Here is a 23,280-nt window from a genome sequence, read left to right as displayed (position 1 = left end):
GATATCATTGTTAAATCTGAAGTGTACTTTTGGAAAATGTGATGTGCTCTTGCACCTATTTGTGGGCCCGCTAAAAATAGGCCCCTGCTGGCAACACATGCAGGCCTATGATAGGCAGCTCCAGAGGATTTCTTCACAGACACGGGCTCCCAAGAAATACAGACAACATCTCACTGGTAAGTTTTAACGTTCATCCAGTAGATATGTTCCTCCCAAAATGAATTAGGCATATAAAGTTGTAGCAATGTTATTTAACGCTTGTGTTTGATTACAACTTGATAACTCGGACTATTTATAACTTTCTCCAGTGCAAGTACTTTGTCTGTTTGTTCAGAAAGGACACGCATGGACTCTGAAGTGTGTACTGACCAGTGTATGAATAATCATTCAAATAGTTGAAACTATGTCTGTACTCCAGCAATTTAAGGTTCTTTTTTTCCTCCTGTTTTTTCTAGGGGAATTACAAAATTCAACTATGATCCAAGGCAATGTTTTTGTTTTGACCCTCTGAGGACGTGACTAAGGACTTTTTTGTGATTATTTTGTGTGAGGTGGTAAGATATTAAGTTTTTTTTTTTTTTTTTTTTTTTTGGTGAATTACTGCCAAGCACAATGACTTCCAGGAGGCCAATGACTCGCTCTTTTTCTGCCAACGGGAGGACAAGCAGCTTCAGTGAAGAGGACAGCAGCTCCTCCAATGGCCGCACCGAAACCCGCAATAATTACCTTTCAAGCGTTAGGCCTGAAAACAGGTACACATTTTTTATTTTTATTTTTTGATTAATGCAACTGCTGTACACCGCATTGTAGGTTTAGAAAGTCATTATATAGTTGGAGGTAAAGAAAAAAACAACTGAATCTTAAACTTGAGATAAAACACTCCCAAAAAAATAAATAAAGACAGACACACTCGGAACAAAAAATGTGTGTAATTTTTTCAAGAGGAGAGAAATAATTTGCCTATTCTTATAAATGGGTTGATTGTCTAAATATTGGTTATTCATTAACAACCCTGCATTTGCCTCCTCTCTGACTAGCTATTCAAGGTATTCTCACTACAGGCCAACGAGGTAATACATACTTTTCAAACATTCCTACAAACTAACATTTTAACCACACAATCTGGTGTACACCGAAATGAAACCTTCCCAAGTCTTAACAGTTAATGGAATTGCCCAGTTTTGTCTAGTCTTGCATTCAGTTTCAGTGACCAACATCAGTTTCAGTGTTGCATTTACCATTCCTGTTTTCCCTAGTGTCCCAAAAGTCTCTGTGTCAACATTTATCTACTACCAGAAACGTCCATTAACAACTTCCCTATAAAGAAAATCTACTACACCACTGCTACCAGGTCTCTGAAGTAAAAACATGCCTCTTTATGAAACCTCTGTTTGCTTACAGGAGCACATTATGCACGGTCATGGCTCAGCTTACCGAGGACATCCAACCTTGCTTTGAGACCACCTTAAAATCAAAGGCAGTTTCGGAAAACTGTAACGTAAAGTTCACCTGTGTCGTAACAGGTATGCTCTCTTTTAGGCTTCTTGTGTGATTTTATTAAAAGTCAAATTCATGATACAGTGAGGCAAATAAGTATTTAGTCAACCACTAATTGTGCTAGTTCTCCCACTTGAAAATATTAGAGAGACCTGTAATTGTCAACATGGGTAAACCTCAACCATGAGAGGCAGAATGTGGGAAAAAAAACAGAAAATCACATTGTTTGATTTTTAAAGATTTTTTTTTATTTGCAAATCATGGTGGAAAATAAGTATTTGGTCAGTAGCAAAAGTTCATCTCAATACTTTGTTATATACCCTTTGTTGGCAATAACGGAGGCCAAACGTTTTCTGTAACTCTTCACAAGCTTTTCACACACTGTTGCTGGTATTTTGGCCCATTCCTCCTTGCAGATCTCCTCTAGAGCAGTGATGTTTTGGGGCTGTCATTGGGCAACACGGACTTTCAACTCCCTCCACAAATTTTCTATGGGGATTAGATCTGGAGACTGGCTAGGCCACTCCAGGACCTTGAAATGCTTCCTACAAAGCTGATGGAAGGAGATTTTCACTCAAAATCTCCCGATACATGGCCCCATTCATTCTTTCCTTTACACAGATCAGTCGTCCTGGTCCCGTTGCAGAAAAACAGCGCCAAAGCATGATGTTTCCACCCCCATGCTTTCACAGTGGCTATGGTGTTCTTCGGATGCAATTCAGTATTCTTCTCCTCCAAACACGAGAACCTGTGTTTCTACCAAAAAGTTCTATTTTGGTTTCATCTGACCATAACACATTCTCCCTGTCTTCTTCTGGATCATCCAAATGCTCTCTAGCGAACCCCAGATGGGCCTGGACGTGTACTTTCTTCAGCAGGGGGACACGTCTGGCAGTGCAGGATTTGAGTCCCTGGCGGCGCATTGTGTTACTGATATTAGCCTTTGTTACTGTGGTCCCAGCTCTCTGTAGATCATTCACTAGGTCCTCCCGTGTGGTTCTGGGATTTTTGCTCACCGTTCTCGTAATCATTTTGACGCCACGGGGTGAGATCTTGCATGGAGCCCCAGATCGAGGGAGATTATCAGTGATCTTGTATGTCTTCCATTTTCTAATAATTGGTCCCACAGCTGATTTCTTTACACCAAGCATTTTACCTATTGCAGATTCAGTCTTCCCAGCCTGGTGCAGGTCTACAATTTTGTGTCTGGTGTCCTTCGACAGCTCTTTGGTCTTGGCCATAGTGGAGTTTGGAGTGTGACTGACTGAAGTTGTGGACAGGTGTCTTTTATACCGATAATGAGTTAAAACAGATGCCATTAATACAGGTAACGAGTGGAGCCTCGTTAGACCTCATTAGACCTCGTTAGAAGAAGTTACACCTCTTTGACAGCCAGAAATCTTGCATGTTCGTAGGTGACCAAATACTTATTTTCCACTCTAATTTGGAAATGATTCTTTAAAAATCAAACAATGTGATTTTCTGTTTTTTTTTTCCACATTCTGTCTCTCATGGTTGAGGTTTACCCATGTTGACAATTACAGGCCTCTCTAATCTTTTCAAGTAGAACTTGCACAATTGGTGGTTAACTAAATACCTATTTGCCCCACTGTATACAGTATATATGTATATATATAATTTTTTAAAAATTTTTTTAATTTTTTTACCGTGAGTGTTTACAGTAACTATATTGCAAGACAGAATAATTGACTGTGTACACAAAACAACCCAAGTGTCTGTGTTGCAGTGTCTTGGTAAAGTAAAATACTTAAATTTTTATAGGTTATCCGGTCCCAGAATTGAAGTGGTACAAAGATGATATGGAAATGGATCGTTACTGTGGACTCCCAAAATATGAGATCCTCAAAAATGGGAAAATTCACAGCCTTCATATTTACAAGTATGTGAGACACAACTATCAAAGGATAAATATCTATGTTTAGATGAATGGAAATGTTGATTTTAATTCGAGTGTTTTTATTTCCAGTTGCACATTGGATGATGCGGCTATCTATCAGGTCTCAGCCAGCAACAGCAAAGGTATTGTCTCCTGCTCAGGGGTATTAGAGGTGGGCACCATGAGTGAGTTCAAGATCCATCAGAGATTCTTTGCCAAGCTGAAGCAGAAAGCAGAAAAGAAGAGGAGAGACTTGGAAGAGCAGAACAAGAAGGGGGGTACTATCCAGACAGATGAATCACGGGTTAGTCCAGAGGCACCACCAAGAAAACGCCCAGTCCCACCACCGGAGCCGGTTCGAACAGCTAATGAGTCTGAAGCTGTTAAGCAGCAAAGGGCTGCTGTAGAAAGCAATGGGGTTCACTCTGATGTCAAAGAAACAGCTTCTGCCGTTTCGCTGGACAATGGTCTGAAAGAGAACATACCGGTCTTTGAGGAACTCGTGGCAAAAAAGAAACCAAAGATCACAAATGGTGTCGATGCTGGCTTTAGCACCGCCACAAGCAGCAACAGTAGAGACCATGTCATGGGAAATGGCAGTGAAAACCGTTACGATGGAGGAATCAGTCTGGCACAATTTTTATCAGAGACTCTCCAGTCACAAACTGCTGAGGAGAACGAGAACTCGTGTGAAGTGGAAAAACCTCAAGAGATGGACGTATGTATCGAAAATGAGAGCACAGAGAAAGAAGGAAGGCATGATGAGTTACCAGTTGAAAAGAAAGAGCATGAAACCGCGGTAGAAAAAGATTTAGGTTTAGAAAGGGAAAAAGAAAAGGAAAGATTACAAGAAGTGTCACATCAGGCTGAACATTCTAAACATTTCAGAAAGGCGGTCAAGGATCATGACCATCATAACATTCAGTCATCCTTATCCACCATGTTGCACACAGTCAAAGATTTCTTCTTTGGGAAGGGTAAGAGGGACTCTTATGAAGATATTGATAACAAAGATAAAGAACAGGACCAGAATCCCAAATCCATTAAATCATCACAATCACTAACACCGCCATCATATCGGCTGTACAAGAAGCATCGGGCAGAGGTAGATAAAGCTCACACGGACCAAAGTGCACCTATGGAAATAGATACGTCAAAAGAACCCTCAAAACGCATTGATGAAGACCAACAGTCGGCATCGAAGAAACTCTCGACAGCACAAGAACGTCAAATAAACCATGCTGTAAAGTCACCAGCTATTGAATTACCCCTTGGGAACCTTAAAGAGCCTAGAAGACAAAGTAACCAAGAGACTGGGCGTCAGGTAGAAAACATGGAGCGATCTGCGAGTGAAGGGACCCTCGGCCCAGGTCAACAAACGTCGTTCTCCAGTCTTCAAGTTCTTACTGAGGTATGTAGAGGTCTGGAAAAGCAGCTGGTTGCCACTTGACTTGGAAGTTATATTTAGATTGCATTTGCTTGACAAGATAGTGAACAAACTCAAACCACAGCAAGAGTGAATCACAAACCATTTTCACTATGAAACTATTTGAGTAGTGGCTTTTCTTAAAAAGTTCTGGGAAGCACTCTCAAGAATTGAGAGAGATGTTATATGGCTGAGGTGTGGCAGTCACACTTACTAACAGATGATGGAAACACTACAATGAGACAGCTTTCCCATTGGAAACTGCTTGTGCCGCATTGCCATCATCAAACAGTCTTAAGTCAACAAACAAATGTCAAAGAAATGAGGAAACATAAAAGCAGATCACTCTGAAATTTTATATATGGGGGTGGAGGATGTCATGTATCTTCACAGCACAGTGTAAGATTGGGCAACATCTCCCATATTGGCTGTGCTCAGTGAGACAGCAGTGCGTCAGAGGGCATACTGAAACCTAAATGCCAACAGCAGGTCTCACATTACGTAGAGACTTTGTAAAAACTGTCGGAGGGCTAGTGGAGTGAGTTTTGTGGCAGGTCTCAGCATAAGAAGGAGGGTCTTGTCACATTTAACAAATTCCTTGTAGCCAACCCCACCTATTCTGTAGCATCCCAGAGCCTAAAAATAAACCCACATGTACACAAGCCAATGGTTCTCTTATCAGTGGCTAGCGTGGAGAATTTGTTTGCAAATGTTATATAGGGATTTATGAATGCCCCATATTAGCAGCTCAAACAGTAAGTGGATAGTTGGCAGTGGTTTTCAACATGATTGTCCTTGTTTAATTTCAGTCTAGAAAAACAGTGTTTATGCCATTTAAATCACAATATATTGTTGTCTGCTCCTGCTAACACTTAATAAACATCCCCTTCTTGATTATCTGTGTTCCACCAAAAGAAAGATAGCTTATAAATGCATTTATTTGGAAAAAAATAAGAAAATAAAAATGTATGTACGGTCCTGTAACTGCATGTATTTTCGAGTAATTTAAGTGAGCTCTTGCTGATTTGTGCAGTGAATTAGTGACCCAACTGACCGTTATTAGCATGTGACATGTGGGAAGTGGAACTGAAGTCATCAGGTTCAAAGTAGACCGAGTTTAGTGGTAATCTGATGTCAGTAATGTGGAACTACTACTGTTTGTTATTTGTGGTGGAACCCAATAGAAAAGCTCACTTGAGCGAGTGGAGGAAGTTTAATCATTTATCTTGGTTGCCAGTTCCCTTCATGAAGGGCTTACTTCTTTTTTGTTTTGTCTAAGTTTTTTGTCATGAGACTACGTGGAGCTTTTATAACCCCATGTATACATTCAAAGAATCTGAACAGCACTCAGAAGCAGAAAGGGGAAAACCCAAACTAAACCACACAATGTATGTGTATGTGTATGTGTGTGTGTGTGTGTGTGTCTGTACTGAGTTCAATCTAATTGAATAGATTTGTTTTCTTCCTGACACACTTGTTTCCACGATGTTAGGAATGATTTTAAAATGTGTTTTCATGATCAAGTCAAATAGTAATTTCCATGTCTAGCTCAGCTGCAATTAATTTAGTCTTTCTTCGTTTAAGCAGCACACACCTGCACAAAATGTTTAGGAATTCCCCTTGTCTTAGGTCAAAATAACTTTAAAGCTGACACAAGCACTTCAAATAACTTTCATTCCTCCACTTCCATACTCTTTTCAACATATGATAATCTAGTAATGTTACTCAACCACAACTATGAGATAAAAGATTTTTTAATCTGACAAATCTTTCCAAACAAAAAATGAACTGTGTCTTTATTTGCATTTTGTTGGTTTTTGCCTGTGTAAACAGTCACAGTTTATGTGACACGGGATAGATAAAGTCTTGGAATGAACTGACAGGTCATAAAACACGAGAATGAATTGAACTTTTTTGTTTTATATTATGTTTTGTCTGGCAACTGATCCCTTTTTTGTTTTGCTGTGCTTGCAAATAATGTAAATGTCTTACTCCCTTAATGGTAAAACTTCTCACTGGCAAATAAGGGCATGTTTAAGATTATTTATTCCAAAACATGAATTTACATTATTGTCAACTATATGTATTTTTTTCTTTTTTAAATTAAAATAAAAAGCCAACTTCTTGCATGAATTATCTGAAGTAGGAAAAATAAACTACAGTAATAAAGAGCTGCGATGAGGCACTGAAATGCTGTGTTTGCTTCCTATTAGGCTAAAGAGAAACATACTGGGGTGGTGCCAAGTATGGATATGGTTCCCTCACAAGCAGCAGATACCCTGGTGGCTTCAACCACGCCACAGTACCGCGCTGCAGAGGTTACATCGTCACCCAGACGAAATAAATCCTTCCCGCACACCAGCCGAAGTTTCAATCAACAGTCTCCTCTTTTAAAAGAAAACCAAGCTCCTCCTTTCAGTGTTATATCAGCTTTGGAGACTAGTAACCTTTGTGTGACACCAACCGTGGCTTTGCAAAGGGGAGAAATACGTGTTGGCAAGGTGGCTAATGGCGATAAACCTCACAAAGAGGTGAAATACGCAACATCGCCCAAGAAATCAGGTTTGAAAAGTGAAGAAAAATCAAAAGAGCTACCCAATGTAAACAGACCCAAAGTGACTGTATTAACACCGCCTTCAATCGAAAAGGATAAACCTGACAAAGATGTGAACTGCACATCCAAGAAATTATGTATGGAAACTGAAGAAAAATTAAAAGAGGTACCCGATCTAAATAAACCTAAGGTGGCCGTATTAATGCCACCGTCGCTGGAAGAGGGTAAACCAGGCACAGGGGTAAACTATTCTTCCAAGAAAAGTGTGAAAACTGCAGAGAATTTAAAAGAAATATCTCATCCTGTGACAAGCACAACTAAGGTGGCTGTATTAACACCGCCTTCAATGGGTGAGGGTAAAATTGATAAAAAGGTGAACTACCCATCCACAAAAAGTGTTGAAACTGAACCGGAATTGAAAGAGCTACCCTGCCCCGAGATAAAAAGACCCGAGATGGCTGTGTTTACACCTTCTTCGCTGGAAGAGGCCAAACCTGACAAAGAGGTGGAGTACCCTTCCAAGCAATGTGTGAAAACCGAAGAGAAATTAAAAGAGCTACCCTGTCCCAAGAAGAACAGACCCGAGATAACTGTATTTACACCGCCTATGCTGGAAGAGGGTAAATCTGATAAAAAGACGAACTACCCCTCCACAAAATCTGTGGAAACTGAGGAGAAATTGAAAGAGCTAAAATATCCCAATAAAAACGGACCCGAGGAGGTTATAATAACACCACCTTTGCTAGAAAAGGCTGTCAAGATGAGGGAAATAAAAGCACCCGACCAGACACTTGTCGCTAATATGGAAGCACATAGCTTACAGAGAGATGATGCAAAAGACATTTTTGAAAGTGTTAAAGCATCAGATCATACACATATCTCAAATATGGAAGCGCTTAGCTTACAGAAAGATAATGCAAAAGACATTTTTGAAAGTGTTACAGTCACACGGGAAATCAGTATAGGGTTTCCACCTGATACAGCCCCCAAGATGGTTGACCTAAAAATGTGGTCTGAATGCATGCCTTCTTTAGCAGATGAAAGCGAAAGGGACTTAAAAGAAAGACAACCACAGAGTTCTGAGTCCAGTTTTAAAAGTAATGAAGAGCGAGAGGAAAGGATAGAGGTAGTCACGGATGAACAGAACAATCTGAACAATCTGAAAGAGCAAAAGCTATCTACTGTACAGCCTATTAAAACTAACGATCAAGTTTCAGAAATGGTGATAGAAATGAAACCACCAGCAGTAGAATATGATTTGAACAAAGAGTCTGCCAAGATTATAACAGACAAGAAAGATAAAGAAATTAAAATGGGTGTTTTTGAAGAAGCTTCAAACATGGAATATCAAACCCATAATAAAAAAGAGCAATTTATCTCAGAAAAGGTTCCCCTCTTATCAATGTGTATGGAAGACACAGGAAATATCAAAGAACATATGGATGACAAAATCACAAATGAATATATGGCTGTCCCAAGGGTTGACGTAATCAAGCCTCAATGCACACATAATACTCTTCCGCTCACTATATTAGCTCTCAAGAAGATAGAATCAGAGCCAAGTATTTTAGAAAAGCATCTAAAACCACAAACTATAGCCAGGGATGTTGATTCCTCAGGTTTGTTGCCAAAGCAGACATCCTCAAACTCAGCTAAACTGATGGAACCTGTGCAGTCAGATGAAAAGAAAAAAACAATTGCACAGGACCAGACAAGCGCAAAAGTTAGTCAACAGCTGTCTCAGGTGGACAATGAACCCATTCCACAAATAAATGTTTCATGCAGTGATGACAAGGAGGATCATAAATCCGTAACCACCCATGTCCAGGATACCCTGCAGCCCTTAGAAACGTCGACAGTACCTTTGTTTGTTGTGCCGCCAATATCTGTCACATGTCACGAAAGTGAGGGTGAAGAAAGGTTGCACACTCACTATGAGGGGACAGAAACTGATACTTTGGTTGTCACAGAGAGTGTTAGACAAAGTGGCATTGGCAGTGACACCATAATTACATCTGAAAAAAGTCAACACGTGGCAGAACATAGTCTACCAGAGAGCATTTCATCCTTACCAAATGAAAATCTGCTACAAAGAGGGAATGACTCTGGGCCTCCTTTAGGTAAAACCACAGAAGACAATGTTTCCCTTGAAATTCTGAAGGCAAAACCCCTAAAACAAGCTAAGATTGACACTTCCGTGACCGTTGAGGACCTTCTCAGAAACAGAGCCCCGGTTGAGAGACTCACGCAAAAACCCCCCACTCACCCATCACTGAGCCCTGGTAGTATCCGTAAATTTATGGCTAAGGCTGCCGCAGAGCTAGAAAGTGATGCTGGGATGATGGTCCCTGTGATTACAGTGGATGACCGTCAGAGTGACAAGGCGGATGAGGACACGAGTGGCGGATCGACACCGACGTCCTCTACACCGACATCATCGTTGTCCTGTGAAAGCAGCCCAAGGCTGAAACGAAGGGACAGTCTTACACTCATCCGCTCTGCCACGCCTGAGGAGTTGGCTTCAGGAGCCCGCCGCAAGATCTTTATGCCTAAACCTAAAGAGGATGTTGACTCACCTGCTAGTGCACTGGAAGCTCAAAACAAGAAGGAGAGCCCCTACATGTCTCCAAGCCAGGCTCGCAGAGCGGCTTTGCTCCAAGCACCTGTGGGACAAAACACCCCCCCAATGGAGAGGCGCTCACCACTCATGAATCGAAGGAAGGCCACGCTAGAGGTACCCAAAGTGGTGGAAGAGCCACCCAAAGAGGAGCCAGCTAAGGGTGTAAAAGAGGAAAAAGTTGCTGAAAAGAAGTTTGACCCTCTGAAAGGTAAGGGCCACACCATCTAATCATTGAAAACTTATTCTCGTTTCAGTTGTGATTTCCTGAGTTTTTGTGTGTGGTAGGGATGGGCGGATCGATACCAAAATATCGATATTTCGATCCAGTGCGTTAAGTTTTAGGTATCGCTCCCCAAGCAAAAGTATCGATATTTGGAATTATTATATTATATTTTCTGTCTATTTTTTGGGTATAATGTTGTGCACTTTTTTTTTTTTAAATTATGTTTAAAAAAAATTTTGTTTAATACTTTATTTATTTTTCTGTGAAATATAATTTTACATATTGTTTTATGTTACAAACAATTAAATGTTTGATTTCCTATGTTTTGTTGCTATTTATTTTTATTTTGTTAAAGGTCTGTTTCAATTATTTCAAAATCTGTTTGAAAATATGTTAGTAAAATAAAATTCAACAACGGCAAGTGACTATTGTTTATTGGATTTGTTTTTAACGATCTACCATTAGACGGTGGTAACATGCTACTATTAATTCGTTCTTTAATTACATCAGAAATATTTAACTTAGGTAGATTAAAATTTGATCAAATACAACGTGTAGCAGGGAAATGTTCTGTGCATATGAACTTAAGGGTAATGGTTAAAGAGTGAGACTGACTAATCAGATTTTGTTGTTGATGGATTGGTTTGTGAGTTTGTAGGGAAACTGCTTTGCTAGTTATTAAAAGCACCAGTTTTTCCATTGCAATGCATATTTGACACAAAGAGACTTTTAATAGTTTTTGAGTGCTTGCTGTAGTTGTACGTATATTAGATATCATCAGAATGGCTAAGAACTCTGCAGGGTTGTATATATACATACATACATACATACATGCATACAGTATTGTGCAAAAGTTTTAGGCAGGACACCTGCCTAAAACTTTTGCACAGTACTGTATATTTTTATTATATTATGTATATACAGGATATACTGTATGTGTATATTTTCCCCAAGTGGAAGCTTCCATGATCCTAATAAATCTAATAATTGAAAAAATATATATACAGTACTGTTCAAAAGTTTTAGTTTTAAAACTTTTGCACAGTACTGTACAGACAGACAGATATATATATATATATATATATATATATATATATATATATATATATATATATATATATATATATATATATATATATATATATATATATATATATATATATATATAATATCATATATAATATATAAAATATGAACTTCCGGGATTGATATCGGATCGGGATCGCAATATTTGGCCTTGGTATTACTTTGTATCGGATCTAATCCAAAATCACTGGTATCACCCATCCCTAGTGTGTGGTGTTGCAGGTTTTCATAATTGTACATGCCCGAATTTAAAAACATGCACGTTAATTATAGTCTCTAAAGGTCAAAAGGTATGCATTTACGCCTACAAGCTAAAGTATGTGCCCTGGGGTTGACTGGCGATGATGAGTCCAAGCTTCTTTACCAAATTTAATTTGGATAGGTTCCAGCTCACCTGCTACCCTAAAAAGGGCAAATATTTTTTAAGACAGATGGATAGGAAAAGCTGCATTCTGCTGTTTCTAAAAGCTGGTACCAGTGCAGCAGAATTGAGTTAGTGTTTGTCAATGTATATATTTATGTTTGTCGCTATGTGCCAACAGCTCCACAGGTCATCCGTAAGATCAGAGGAGAACCTTTCCCCGATGCCTCTGGACACCTGAAGCTCTGGTGCCAGTTTTTCAACGTGCTGTCCGACTCCTCTATTAAATGGTTCAGGGATGAAGAGGAAATACTGGAGGTCAAGAGAAGGTAGATGTCATCGCCTCTTTGAACACAGATCATCGCAGTCAAGTTGTTGACCAAATAGCATCTCTGTACTATTATTCATGGGATGTAGGGACATCATGTCCGACCATAAAGCTGTGCTGATATAAAACAAATGATTCTACAAGGATTATGATGAGGATTTATTTACTTAGAGAGCACCCCATGGCCTTCTGTCATTCTCAGATTCTCACTGCATAGATTTTACAGCTCATGTGACTGTTAACCTCACAGCTGTGACACGGAAACTGGCTAGACGCATGGACTGTAATACGACACAATATTTTCCCATCTCCGGGGGCATTAAAAGTCTATATATATGCACTTTTGCTCGCTATCTGCAACACGTTGCCACCCATCACTCCCTCTGTGTTATAGTGACACCTTGTGCCCTTATCTGGTCACTGACTACTTCTAAAAGGCTGCTGCGTACCTTTTTGCTTGTCTTCAAGTGCAGGGGATGAGACTCAAGTGGCACTTGCTATCGTTCTGGCAGCAAGCCAAGACTGTGGCGTGTATGGCTGCACCATCAAGAATGAATATGGCACCGACACCACAGACTTCCTCCTCAGCGTGGACAGTAAGATGTAACATGAACAGTCAATCTTATCATAAATCATTGATTTTCTCAAACATTTGATTCTCTTTCCACAGTTCTGTCAGATATTCTTCTCAGAGATGATTTGGAAGGTAACTATTGCTTAAGTGCCTAAAAAAACGTTTTATTTTTTATTATTATATTAACTTCTGCCTTACTCGCTGGCAATTCATCTTCAGTTGGAGAGGAGATAGAGATGACACCACTGCTGTTCACCAAAGGCCTTGCTAACTCCGGCAACTGGGGTGACAAGTACTTTGGCCGCATCATGACTGAGATGGCGAACATTGGTGAAGGTTGCAGACATAAAGCCAGTCGAGTGAAAGTCATCTATGGTTTGAATCCTATCTATGAGTCTGGAAGTACATGCATCATCAAGGTTCCAAACCCTATTCCCTATGGGACCAAGCAGGATAGCAATCTTATAGATAGAAATCTAGAAATGACAAAACAGGTGAGTGAAAGTTTACATTTCTGCAGATGTATTAATTCTTCAAATCTGTATTAATTTTGACTTGATTTCTTCTTCCAGGAATGTAAAATCCAGAACATGATCCGAGAATATTGTAAAATCTTTGCGGCTGAAGCAAGAGTAATTGAAAACTTTGGCTCTTCACTGGAGTAAGTTACAGTTCTTGTCATCAAAAAATGTTGCTTCTGAACTACTTTGTACCCTAAGTATGCTTTATCTGTTCTCCCTCAGAGTAATTCCTCAGTACCTGATGTACCGACCTGCCAACTCTGTGCCGTATGCCACAGTGGAAGTTGACTTAGAGGGGGTCTTTCTCAAGTATTCTGCGACAGATGCCAAAGGCAATGTGATTGCGCGAAGTGCCTCTGAGATGGAACAGAAATGTAGCACTTTCCAACACTGGATTCACCAGTGGACTCACGGCAATTTGCTCATAACCCGCATGGAAGGTAATCCCGCCTCAAAATTACACTGACGGATTACTGTATATTACAAAATAAAATACAGTTATGAACAGTAAAGAACGACCTATGCTGCGTATCTCACCATCCTACTGTTGTTTGAAGCATGTTTACATTCTGTTTTGTTTTGTCTTTTTGGCAGGTGTTGAAACGAAGATTACGAATATTAGAGTAGTGACCAAGACTAGAGGGTTTGCTCATATTTTAAGATTCACCAGTGTTTTGGCTTTGCTTGCTTTTGAGATGGCTGCAATTAAAACCTCTGTCATTCTGTTTCAGGTATCAAAGCCTGACAGACTGCGGCTCTCCAGAAGTCTTTGAGCATTTCCCAACGGTCCACCAGTGCAACTACTACTGTGGACTCCTTGGCCTGCGCCCACTCAAAACTCAGGACCAGACCACCAAGGTAAAGGGTTCCAGGAGCCCCAATCTCAACCGCAAGTTGACCCCAGGCTCAGGCAGCCCGCAGCCACACCGTAAAGGACATAGTCCACAGATGGCTCGGAAGGCTAATGAGAGTCCAAAGGTGACAAGGAAAGTCCAGGAGACAGGGGACAATGACTCAAATGACAAACTTAAATCTGCAGAAACAACTGAGGCTCTTGAAATGAGGTAGGGGTGTTTTAGTTGTTTCTCAAAAAATGAAAAGGACTTCCTTCTTATTAAAAAAAAAAAAAAAGACTAGACCTATGGAACTTCTTATCCATGCTAGAAAGATGACTACAATATAAAACTGTGCACAGGTTGTGCTAAAATGAAAATGCACTAAACTCTTCAGCTCCAGGCCTCGTTAGAGTCGACGTTAGACTACTGATTTTATCACAAACACGTGCCTCGGAGTCTTATCAGCTCCACGAGTCAGGTGCAGAAAAACAAGTGCTATAACAATAATGGCTGTTATGTTGAAGGCGTTTTTTTTTTTCGTTTTTTTTTTAATTTCATAAAGATGTCCCATTTTGTTTAATGTCCACAAAGGTTGTACAACACACTGCATGCTCATCTGTGATGCAATGTATGTGCACAGGGGCATCTTTTCTTCCGCATAACAAATTGCTTAAAAGCAGATGGCATATAGGAGCTTGCGCTGTTCATTTTAGTCCAATGAAAAGTCATAATACTGACACTTTTTTTAGGTTCAACTGCACAATCCAATGATGTTTGAAGTTAATAACATTTGGTTCTGAGGCATTTATTGAAGCTTTAACAGCCTGCTGAGTGGCATGCAAAAGGGTAAATTACTTTTTTTTTAATTGCTTTTGATTATTGTGATTTGTTACCGTTTGTTTAATAAAGCAAATTAATCCTCCAAAATGACTCTTATCGAATAAAATTAGTTCTATTTTCATATATTAACCAGAAAAATATTAGTTTAACACAGTAAAAAAACAAATCTGTGATGCAATTAACCACTAAAAAAGTGAACGACAGGTGCAGGTTTATCTGATGTTAGGCTCAGTGAGTGTATTTGTGTGCACATTAATTAGTAATGTTCAGTAATTTCTGTTTCTGGAGTTTGCCTGCTTTCAAATACTGTCAAAATTACAGACATATCATTATATCTGTTTTAACCATGTAATGTTCCGGACAGTAGGCAGCTGTATCCTGAAAGCTGCTGTTTCAGCGCCACGTTCTTATCTGGAGCCGACCCATGAACATGCTGGTCAAAGTAGGCAAAAGAGCACACTCAGGAGTTCTCACAAGTATTTCACTCTCTGCAAAACTCAATACAACTCAGCCAGATAAAAGACTTTGAACAGAACAATGTGCAGCGATTGTGTCTGTTTTTAATGCTGAGAACACACAGGCTATAAACGGTCATTCCTTATTCAAAAAATAAAAACAAAACTGGTCTGGAAGAATCTGAAAGGAACGGCATGGTTGTGGATTCTTTTTTAACAATCAGTGGGAATTAGCAGTTTGCTTTAAAAGACATTTCTCACGTTATTAAAAAAAAAAAAAAAAAGTTGGAAAATGAGCCTCAGACAAGGGACAGTCCAAAATTGGATCGACTTTGTAATATGGGTAAAGACAGTTATTTCAAACTGTGTTGACAAAAAGGCGAATTATTGCAACTGGCCCAAATGTTTGTTAGAATGAGTGAGTGTGAGACAAAGTATTACAGTATGTTTATTAAGTATTACACCATGTCAAAATAATATATTTTCTATTTTTAATAAAAATGCAAAACATTTGTTTTCTGAGTATGATTCATATTTCAGTCTACATGGGTCTTTTTTTTTTATACAGTACAGACATCTACTTAATAATCAATTCAAAAATGATTATTGGAAATCTTTGTCTATATACAGTTATCAAACAGCAAATGCCTGATGGTAACCTGAGGTATTGTTCTTTTAACATTCAACACAATAAAATTCAACTTCATCATCCATTTACAATATAATACATGGCAGTTATACTGTACAGCTTTCTCTTAACATACTACAGTATGTAATATACTTCTCATATTGTTTGCACTCTTCTGTACGTACTAAACTTCCTAGTGCAGCGAGATAAAAAAAAAAAAAATAGGAAAAAAAAGGTGCCTATTGGTTGATGAACTCCCCAAAAAGAGTATCAAATTGAATAAAGCCTCATATTGAATAACATAAGGGTAAACGTAAGTGCCCCCCTCACCCCATAGTCTTTACATTCATATACAGACTTGGAAACCGCTGTAACCAAACTACTAAACAAGGATATCGATATAGTGTTCCTTTACATACAAAGTGCCTCTTGGGAGACGCCACAGCACTGACAGCATTTTGCCAAGTAATAAGTGACGTTTGCGACAGTGCTCCACGATCCTTCGAATGAGATACTCCCATTGTTCACAGTACTGGAAAAGAAGTCACAAGACAAGTCAGTATTTTTCATTTGATTGCAGGTCATGCAAATGCAAATTTCACCTTTGCAAGAAATTGGAATACCGTATTATATTTTAATTTAATTTAAAACTATTGTGATAAATTAACTTTTCTCATTTTCATACTGGTAAATGCCACTGTGCCTGAATAGTTTTTCTCCTTATTGGTGCCAACGGGTCTGCTTCTATGGAAACCTTTCTACCGTGTGGTACAGTTTTCTAATAAATTTGGTTAACATCTCAACAGCAGGTGAGTGACATCATGAAAAGCATGTAAATCAACAAAGACAAATGTGACACATAAAACCAAATTATTTTTTGCAATGATACAGTGGGGCAAATAAATATTTAGTCAACCACTAATTGTGCAAGTTCTCCCACTTGAAAATATTAGAGAGGCCCATAATTGTCAACATGGGTAAACCTCAACCATGAGAGACAGAATGTGGAAAGAAAAACCAGAAAATCACATTGTTTGATTTTTAAAGAAATTATTTTCAATTCATGGTGGAAAATAAGTATTTGGTCAATACCAAAAGTTTATCTCAATACTTTGTTATGTACCCTTTGTTGGCATTAACGGAGGCCAAACGTTTTCTGTAACTCTTCACAAGCTTTTCACACACTGTTGCTGGTATTTTGGCCCATTCCTCCATGCAGATCTCCTCTAGAGCAGTGATGTTTTGGGGCTGTCGCCGGGCAACACGGACTTTCAACTCCCTCCACAGATTTTCTATGGGGTTGAGATCTGGAGACTGGATAGGCCACTCCAGGACCTTGAAATGCTTCATACGAAGCCACTTCTTTGTTGCTTTGGCTGTGTGTTTGGGATCATTGTCATGCTGAAAGACCCAGTCACGTCTCATCTTCAATGCCCTTGCCAATGGAAGGAGATTTTCACTCAAAATCTCTCGATACATGGCCCCATTGATTCTTTCCTTTACACAGATCAGTCGTCCTGGTCCCTTTGCAGAAAAAAAGCCCCAAAGCATGATTTTTCCACCCCCATGCTTCACAGTGGGTAAGGTGTTCTTCGGATGCAATTCAGTATTCTTTCTCCTCCAAACACGAGAACCTGTGTTTCTACCAAAAAGTTCTATTTTGGTTTCATCTGACCATAACACATTCTCCCTCTTCTGGATCATCCAAATGCTCTCTAGCGAACCGCAGACTGGCCTGGACGTGTACTGGCTTCAGCAGGGGGACACGTCTGGCAGTGCAGGATTTGAGTCCCTGGTGGCGCATTGTGTTACTGATAGCAGTCTTTGTTACTGTGGTCCCAGCTCTCTGTAGGTCATTCACTAGGTCCCCCTGTGGGGTTCTGGGATTTTTGCTCACCGTTCTTGTTATCATTTTAACGCCACGGGGTGAGATCCTGCATGGAGCCCCAGATCTAGGCAGATTATCAGTGGTCTTTTATGTCTTCCATTTTCTAATAATTGCTCCAACAGTTGATTTCTTTACATTGCAGATTCAGTCTTCCCAGCCTGGTGCAGGTCTACAATTTTGTGTCTAGTGTCCTTCGACAGCTCTTTGGTCTTGGCCATAGTGGAGTTTGGAGTGTGACTGACTGAAGTTGTGGACAGGTGTTTCTTTATACCGATAATGAGGTAAAAAAGGTGCCATTAATACAAGTAACGAGTGGAGCTTCGTTACCTGTATTGTTAGAAGAAGTTAGACCTCTTTGACAGCCAGAAATCTTGCTTGTTCATAGGTGACCAAATACTTATTTTCCACTCTAATTTGGAAATAAATTCTTTAAAAATCAAACAATGTGATTTTCTGTTTTTTTTTTTCCACATTCTGTCTCTCATGGTTGAGGTTTACCCATGTTGACGATTACAGGCCTCTCTAATCTTTTCAAGTAGGAGAACTTGCACAATTGGTGGTTGACTAAATACCTATTTGCCCCACTGTACATGCAGGCCTAGTTGAAACCAGATATTCTAATTAATATTGTGTTCATGTAATTAGAGTTAAACAGAATAATTTATCTCCCAAACCTAAACTTACTTAGATTTTGTGTAAAGCTTTATTTGAATGTTTCTCGTAACATTGTCATAGGTCTGTCGTAATCATGACGACACCTGTCATGAACACGAATTAATGCTTATGACAGATGTCATCAAGAGTAAAATAACCATTAACCCTAACCCAAATACATTTGGAACAATGTCAACTTTGCATCAAAAGTGACATAATTTACAGAATGAGACTTTTAATGATACGTTATAAGCATTCATTCATCACTTGTCATGTCAAAATTATGACAGTATTATGCATAGGTGGAGTTTGACTTTTGGAGCACGGGGGGCACAACATGGTGATGACCCCAAAACGCAGTGTCAGCAATAAAATTAACTTACAGGAATATTTATGATAATAAGTTGACAATGAGCGTTTTTTGTTTCCCATCATTCTTGAGGGGAATTCTAAATCAGGCTGCTTAGGCAATACTTTTCGCCAAGATCGTCATCCATTGATTATGGTACGCCCGCCGGTGACGTGCCCATGTATTTACCCCAGTCAAAAATAGTATCCCCTGGGAAGAGCCATATGGAGGTAGATTTGTGTCTTTATTATTCAATCAAAAAAAAAAGTTGCTTCAGTAAAAAAAAAGTTGCTTCAATCAAAATATATATTTTCAATTTTAAAAAATTCGCTTCAATTTAAAAAAAAAAAAAAAAAAAAAAAAAGTGTTTGAATGCAAAAATAAATTTGGAACTAAAATAAATGCATGTGAAAGCTATTTTTCTTTGATTGTTTTTTTTTTTTTTTTATTGGAGGTGCGTTTTTATTGATTGAAGTAATGTTGATTTGTGTTTGGACCACATTTTGGCTAGGACGTTTTTGTCTTTATTATTCAATCAAAAAATAAGTTGCTTCAAAAATATATATATTTACAAAAAGAAAAATCACTTCAATTAAAAACGAAAAATTTCAATAATGGAAAACATTTTCGAATGCGAAAAAATATTTGAGATTGAAAAATTTGCATTTGAACACTTAATTTTTCATTGAAAAAGTTTTCTTTGATTGAAGCAATCCTTTTTGTGTTTGGGCTATATTATGGGTAGGACATTTGTATCTAAATCATTCAATCCCCCCAAAAGTTGTGTCAATCAAAAAAAAAAATTTTTTTTCAATCAAAGTAAAAAAATCATTTGAAAAATAAAATTGCCCTCCGCTAATTTTTTGTTGTTGTTGTTGTTGAAAATTGCCCGTCTAAGGTGCTAGTCACATGAGCTGTTCGAAAAATAATTTGAACCCATTAAAAAATATTTTTTTGTTCATTTCATTGATGCAGTTGCAGTTTTATACTGCTTTCCGACATGTATGTATGTATATATATATATATATATATATATATATATATATATATATATATATATATATATATATATATACACACACACACACACCCATATAGGAATGTCAGTTTCATGCAATGACACTTGTCGGCCACCAGGGGGTCCTGCCCCTGAGGCCCCCCCTTAAAATCTGCTTAAGGTATTATGACAGTGTTATCATAAGCATTTAAATAAAGTATAACCAAATTTGGTGCAAACCATCACATTATTAGCCTTGTAATTATGTTATGTCTCACGGCAAGGAGTCTACTAACCTATTTTCTATTACTGTTTTTGCAGGTGACATGACACAATTTCTGGAAGTACTGAACCCTAAATGTTTTTTTAAATCTAAAACACGTATTTGACCATTTATAATTCACTCTGGTTAAAAAAAAAAAGGTTACCTTCTTAATAATGTGTGTCTAAACCATACATATATTCTGTTTAGATCTGTAGTAGTAACCTACTTTTCAAAGAGGTCAGTGCAGCAATTCTGCAGGTTCACATCTGTACTGTTGAGAGCAGAGTCGCTGATCAACTTTACACAGTCAAGCGGAGGAACAAATAAGACCCCTTGGAAGAGATAAAAAATGTAAGCGCAATTTGAAGAAAGCTGGGTTTTAAAGTAAATTTAAGAGCAACCTACCCGCGATGCAAGCATTGACAAGGGAGACACACGTGGCTGTGATCATGGATCGCAACACAAGAGCCGAGACATCACCTCTTCTAGATGGGCATATAGAGGCTTAGGTAAGAGAAAATGCTCTGTGTCAAACATCAGTACAGCAACAGGATGCTGGTGCACGAAAAAAAGACAAAAGATGATGGGACTCACCGAGACCTCCGATCATGATGCCAAGAGAACTGAAGTTGGCAAAACCACACAAAGCATAGGTGGAGATTGTTTCTGATCGGACCTGGAAGAATAAAAGGCATTTGGGTCAAAATGACAGTGGAAATACAGTATACCCCTCAAAAAATAATAAGTGCTTGAAAAGATTGATTCTACAACAATGTTGTACTTTTTTTCATTGTTTTGTGTGTGTGACTGCGCTTGTGTGTGAGTGTGTTAACCCAAAAAAGAACCAGAGATGTTTGCCAACGATGTGTGTGAGTTCAGCTTTTACTCACGGAAATCCACATTCTTTTTCCATCAATTACTGCATCCAGTCCATTAAGCCTGTTAGTCTTAAGTGCGGATAATTTCTGATAGGCCACAAATTCATTGAGGAAAAGTTTTATGCCAATAAGCTCGGCGACAGTAAAACTCTCCTCAAATGGCACTCCCATCATAAAGGCCAGAGGCATGAAGATATATGAACAGAATAGCTGGAACCAAGGCAGAATTTTAAAACGCAGTTCTATGACTGAAACCCAATAGCAGGTGTTCCTCATACCTGAAAGGTGATATCGGGGTATCCCACCATGCCTCCAAGCCAGCTCAGAGCTTCATTAATGAATGCGAGGATGGCGAGGAAGGCGATAAGGTTTGCGGCGATGTTGGCAACCAAACCGATGGAAGCTGATGCTCCACTGCTTGCTGCCTCCAGAATGTTCTTCTCCTCTCTAAGCAGTATTGAGCATTGTGAAGGAGCACAATGAAAGGAAACAAAGTTTGTAACAAAGTGATGTTTACACACCCACAAGCAACTTTGATCGTCTCCTCTGACTTGAACCGGGTCTCTTCTGTCTCTGGGTAAGACAACTTAGAAAAGGCGAGCGCACAGGGAGCAGCCATGACTGAGGCTGATATCAAAGAGGATGCATCTATCTAAAACATACAATGACAGTAGTGGTATAACAATACATCAATCATAATCGATAAATCGATTGAAGACCCTCTTAGTGAAACAAATTGTGGCAGACTTTGTTATATCACCATAATTGTCTGAAGAAATGATATCGTATCGTCATGAAATTTGTGATTTAAGTAGGGATGTAACGATGATTCATCGATCGGTTAGGCAATGATCCCTAAAAATTGGTCGGGATGAAAAACATTGATCAATATCATCAGCTTTTAGATAAATATAATAGTCTCCATTCAAAGTCAGGTTCTGTTTTGTTACAGAGCCGTTTGTGGAAGCGTTCCCAACGTCGCACCTGCAGCCAATTCAAGCTCATCAAGACTAAACCCAGGCAATCCGAGAAAAGGGTGCAGGGATATTAACTTGCTGGTCGCCATTTGGCACCTTGTAATTTCAGGTCGCATTCCATTTGTTAATTTCGCCTCTGCCTAGTGTTTTGGTCGTCTGCCACTCTCGTTTTGAATTATTCTACCCAGTGTTGTTACCAGAATGCCAGGTGTAGGTGGGCATTTTACCTGTGGGTGGCAAAAAAAATAAATGCTACAATGCTCAAGTAGGTCGAAATCCAGCGTAGGACTACTGCACCTTAAAACATGTTTTGTGTTCTCTTTGAGATAACTGTTGTTGTGATTTGGTCTAAACAAATAAAAGTTGATTTGATTTTATTTGACTTTAGAACACATCCATAACTGAACAGTATGGACATGCAGGTGACAATGTTTTTTTTTTAGGTAACCTATTGTGGTTCCTCGGTTTTATTATTATTATTATAGTTATTCTTTGTTCCTCAGCCCCTTTGAGCTCAATTCGACCCCCTTAGATTGCTTCAAAATGCACCAAAATCGGAAGGGAGGTCAAGACAGGTGCAATCTTTGATACCGTGTAAAGATAAATTCCAAATACACTATGTAGCGCCCACTAGCAGTCATTCTTTGTCTCTCTGATGCTTTGAGCCCTATTTTGACCCCCTAAGAATGCTTCAAAACTCACCAAACTCAACAGCCAGATGAACACTGGTGAAAACTGATAAAATGTAAAAAAAGAAAAAATATCAAAATATGCGTAAATTTGTGTAGCGCCTCCTAGGAACAAAACCAACATTTCAATTTCTTTTTTTTTTTTTTTTTAAGGTGAAAGAGGAGATAACAATGCAAAGGTTAAAACTTAATCAGTACTGTACAGTACTGTATGAATGGGATAACATAAGCGTTGCCCAGACTGCCGTTAGTACTACATCCGTGGGTGGGCACTGCCCACCCCCTGCCCCCCAGGTAACACCCCTGATTCCACCTTGTGCAGGTATTTGAGTGTTTTAGTTTGTTGTTTAAGTGGCTCTCTGCCTACTTCCTTGGTTTAACCTCGGGTTTATAGTATTGATTCCGTAGTTAGACCTTCTGTCACGAACCTGTTTAGTGATTTCCCCTTTTCGGCGATCACGTGTTTGTTTTGTTTTCTATTTAATAAATCGTTGAATGAATTCCTTAGTTGTTGTCTGTTTAGAAGTCCAAATTTGCTTCCGCATTTGGCGACCCTAACAGAAACATTTCTTTGTACATACTATCATATTAAATTTGTCGAAGGCCCTTGAATAAAAATTAGATTGACATTGTAATATCGGTAAACATCATATACATGACATGTCCAAAGAAGCATTATTATAACATCATCACATCTTTTTTTATAGTGGGAAATACTCATACCTTATATATACAGC

The 23,280-nt window shown here is 38.9% G+C and overlaps 2 protein-coding genes across 4 annotated transcripts in view; one reads left to right on the top strand and one right to left on the bottom strand.

Annotated features, from left to right (window-relative positions):
- The first annotated feature begins 130 nt into the window (after positions 1-130).
- Positions 131-20,156, top strand: alpk3a (alpha-kinase 3a). 2 transcript variants are annotated; one of them, XM_057837045.1, is made up of 16 exons: positions 131-176; positions 456-752; positions 1,038-1,070; positions 1,402-1,523; positions 3,280-3,397; positions 3,485-4,805; positions 7,034-10,202; positions 11,846-11,993; positions 12,461-12,588; positions 12,663-12,698; positions 12,786-13,060; positions 13,139-13,227; positions 13,310-13,527; positions 13,682-13,730; positions 13,819-14,151; positions 20,056-20,156. In XM_057837045.1, exons 2-16 carry the CDS (start codon positions 613-615, stop codon positions 20,057-20,059), a joined length of 6,183 nt encoding a protein of 2,060 aa, XP_057693028.1. In that variant the 5' UTR covers positions 131-176; positions 456-612; the 3' UTR covers positions 20,060-20,156. The 2 variants fall into 2 exon arrangements, with proteins under 2 accessions (XP_057693028.1, XP_057693029.1); XM_057837046.1 differs by lacking the exons at positions 1,038-1,070; positions 20,056-20,156 and having other exon boundaries at positions 13,819-15,757.
- The window catches only part of slc28a1 (solute carrier family 28 member 1), an 18,570-nt gene continuing 10,779 nt past the window's right edge, over positions 15,490-23,280 (bottom strand). For both annotated transcript variants that reach the window (XM_057837051.1, XM_057837052.1), the window contains 7 exons: positions 21,399-21,529; positions 21,156-21,324; positions 20,890-21,087; positions 20,594-20,675; positions 20,405-20,503; positions 20,226-20,331; positions 15,490-16,378 (listed from right to left, as the gene is read on the bottom strand). In XM_057837051.1, coding sequence (XP_057693034.1) covers positions 16,258-16,378; positions 20,226-20,331; positions 20,405-20,503; positions 20,594-20,675; positions 20,890-21,087; positions 21,156-21,324; positions 21,399-21,529 — 906 coding nt within the window. In that variant the 3' untranslated portion in view covers positions 15,490-16,257. The remainder of the gene's footprint in view (positions 16,379-20,225; positions 20,332-20,404; positions 20,504-20,593; positions 20,676-20,889; positions 21,088-21,155; positions 21,325-21,398; positions 21,530-23,280) is intronic.

This window comes from Corythoichthys intestinalis, chromosome 5 (genome assembly GCF_030265065.1).
Source record: "Corythoichthys intestinalis isolate RoL2023-P3 chromosome 5, ASM3026506v1, whole genome shotgun sequence".
In the NCBI taxonomy this organism is placed as follows: domain Eukaryota; kingdom Metazoa; phylum Chordata; class Actinopteri; order Syngnathiformes; family Syngnathidae; genus Corythoichthys; species Corythoichthys intestinalis.
The sequence above is the reverse complement of the archived record's forward strand: the minus strand, read 5'-3'. Positions and strand labels throughout refer to the sequence as shown.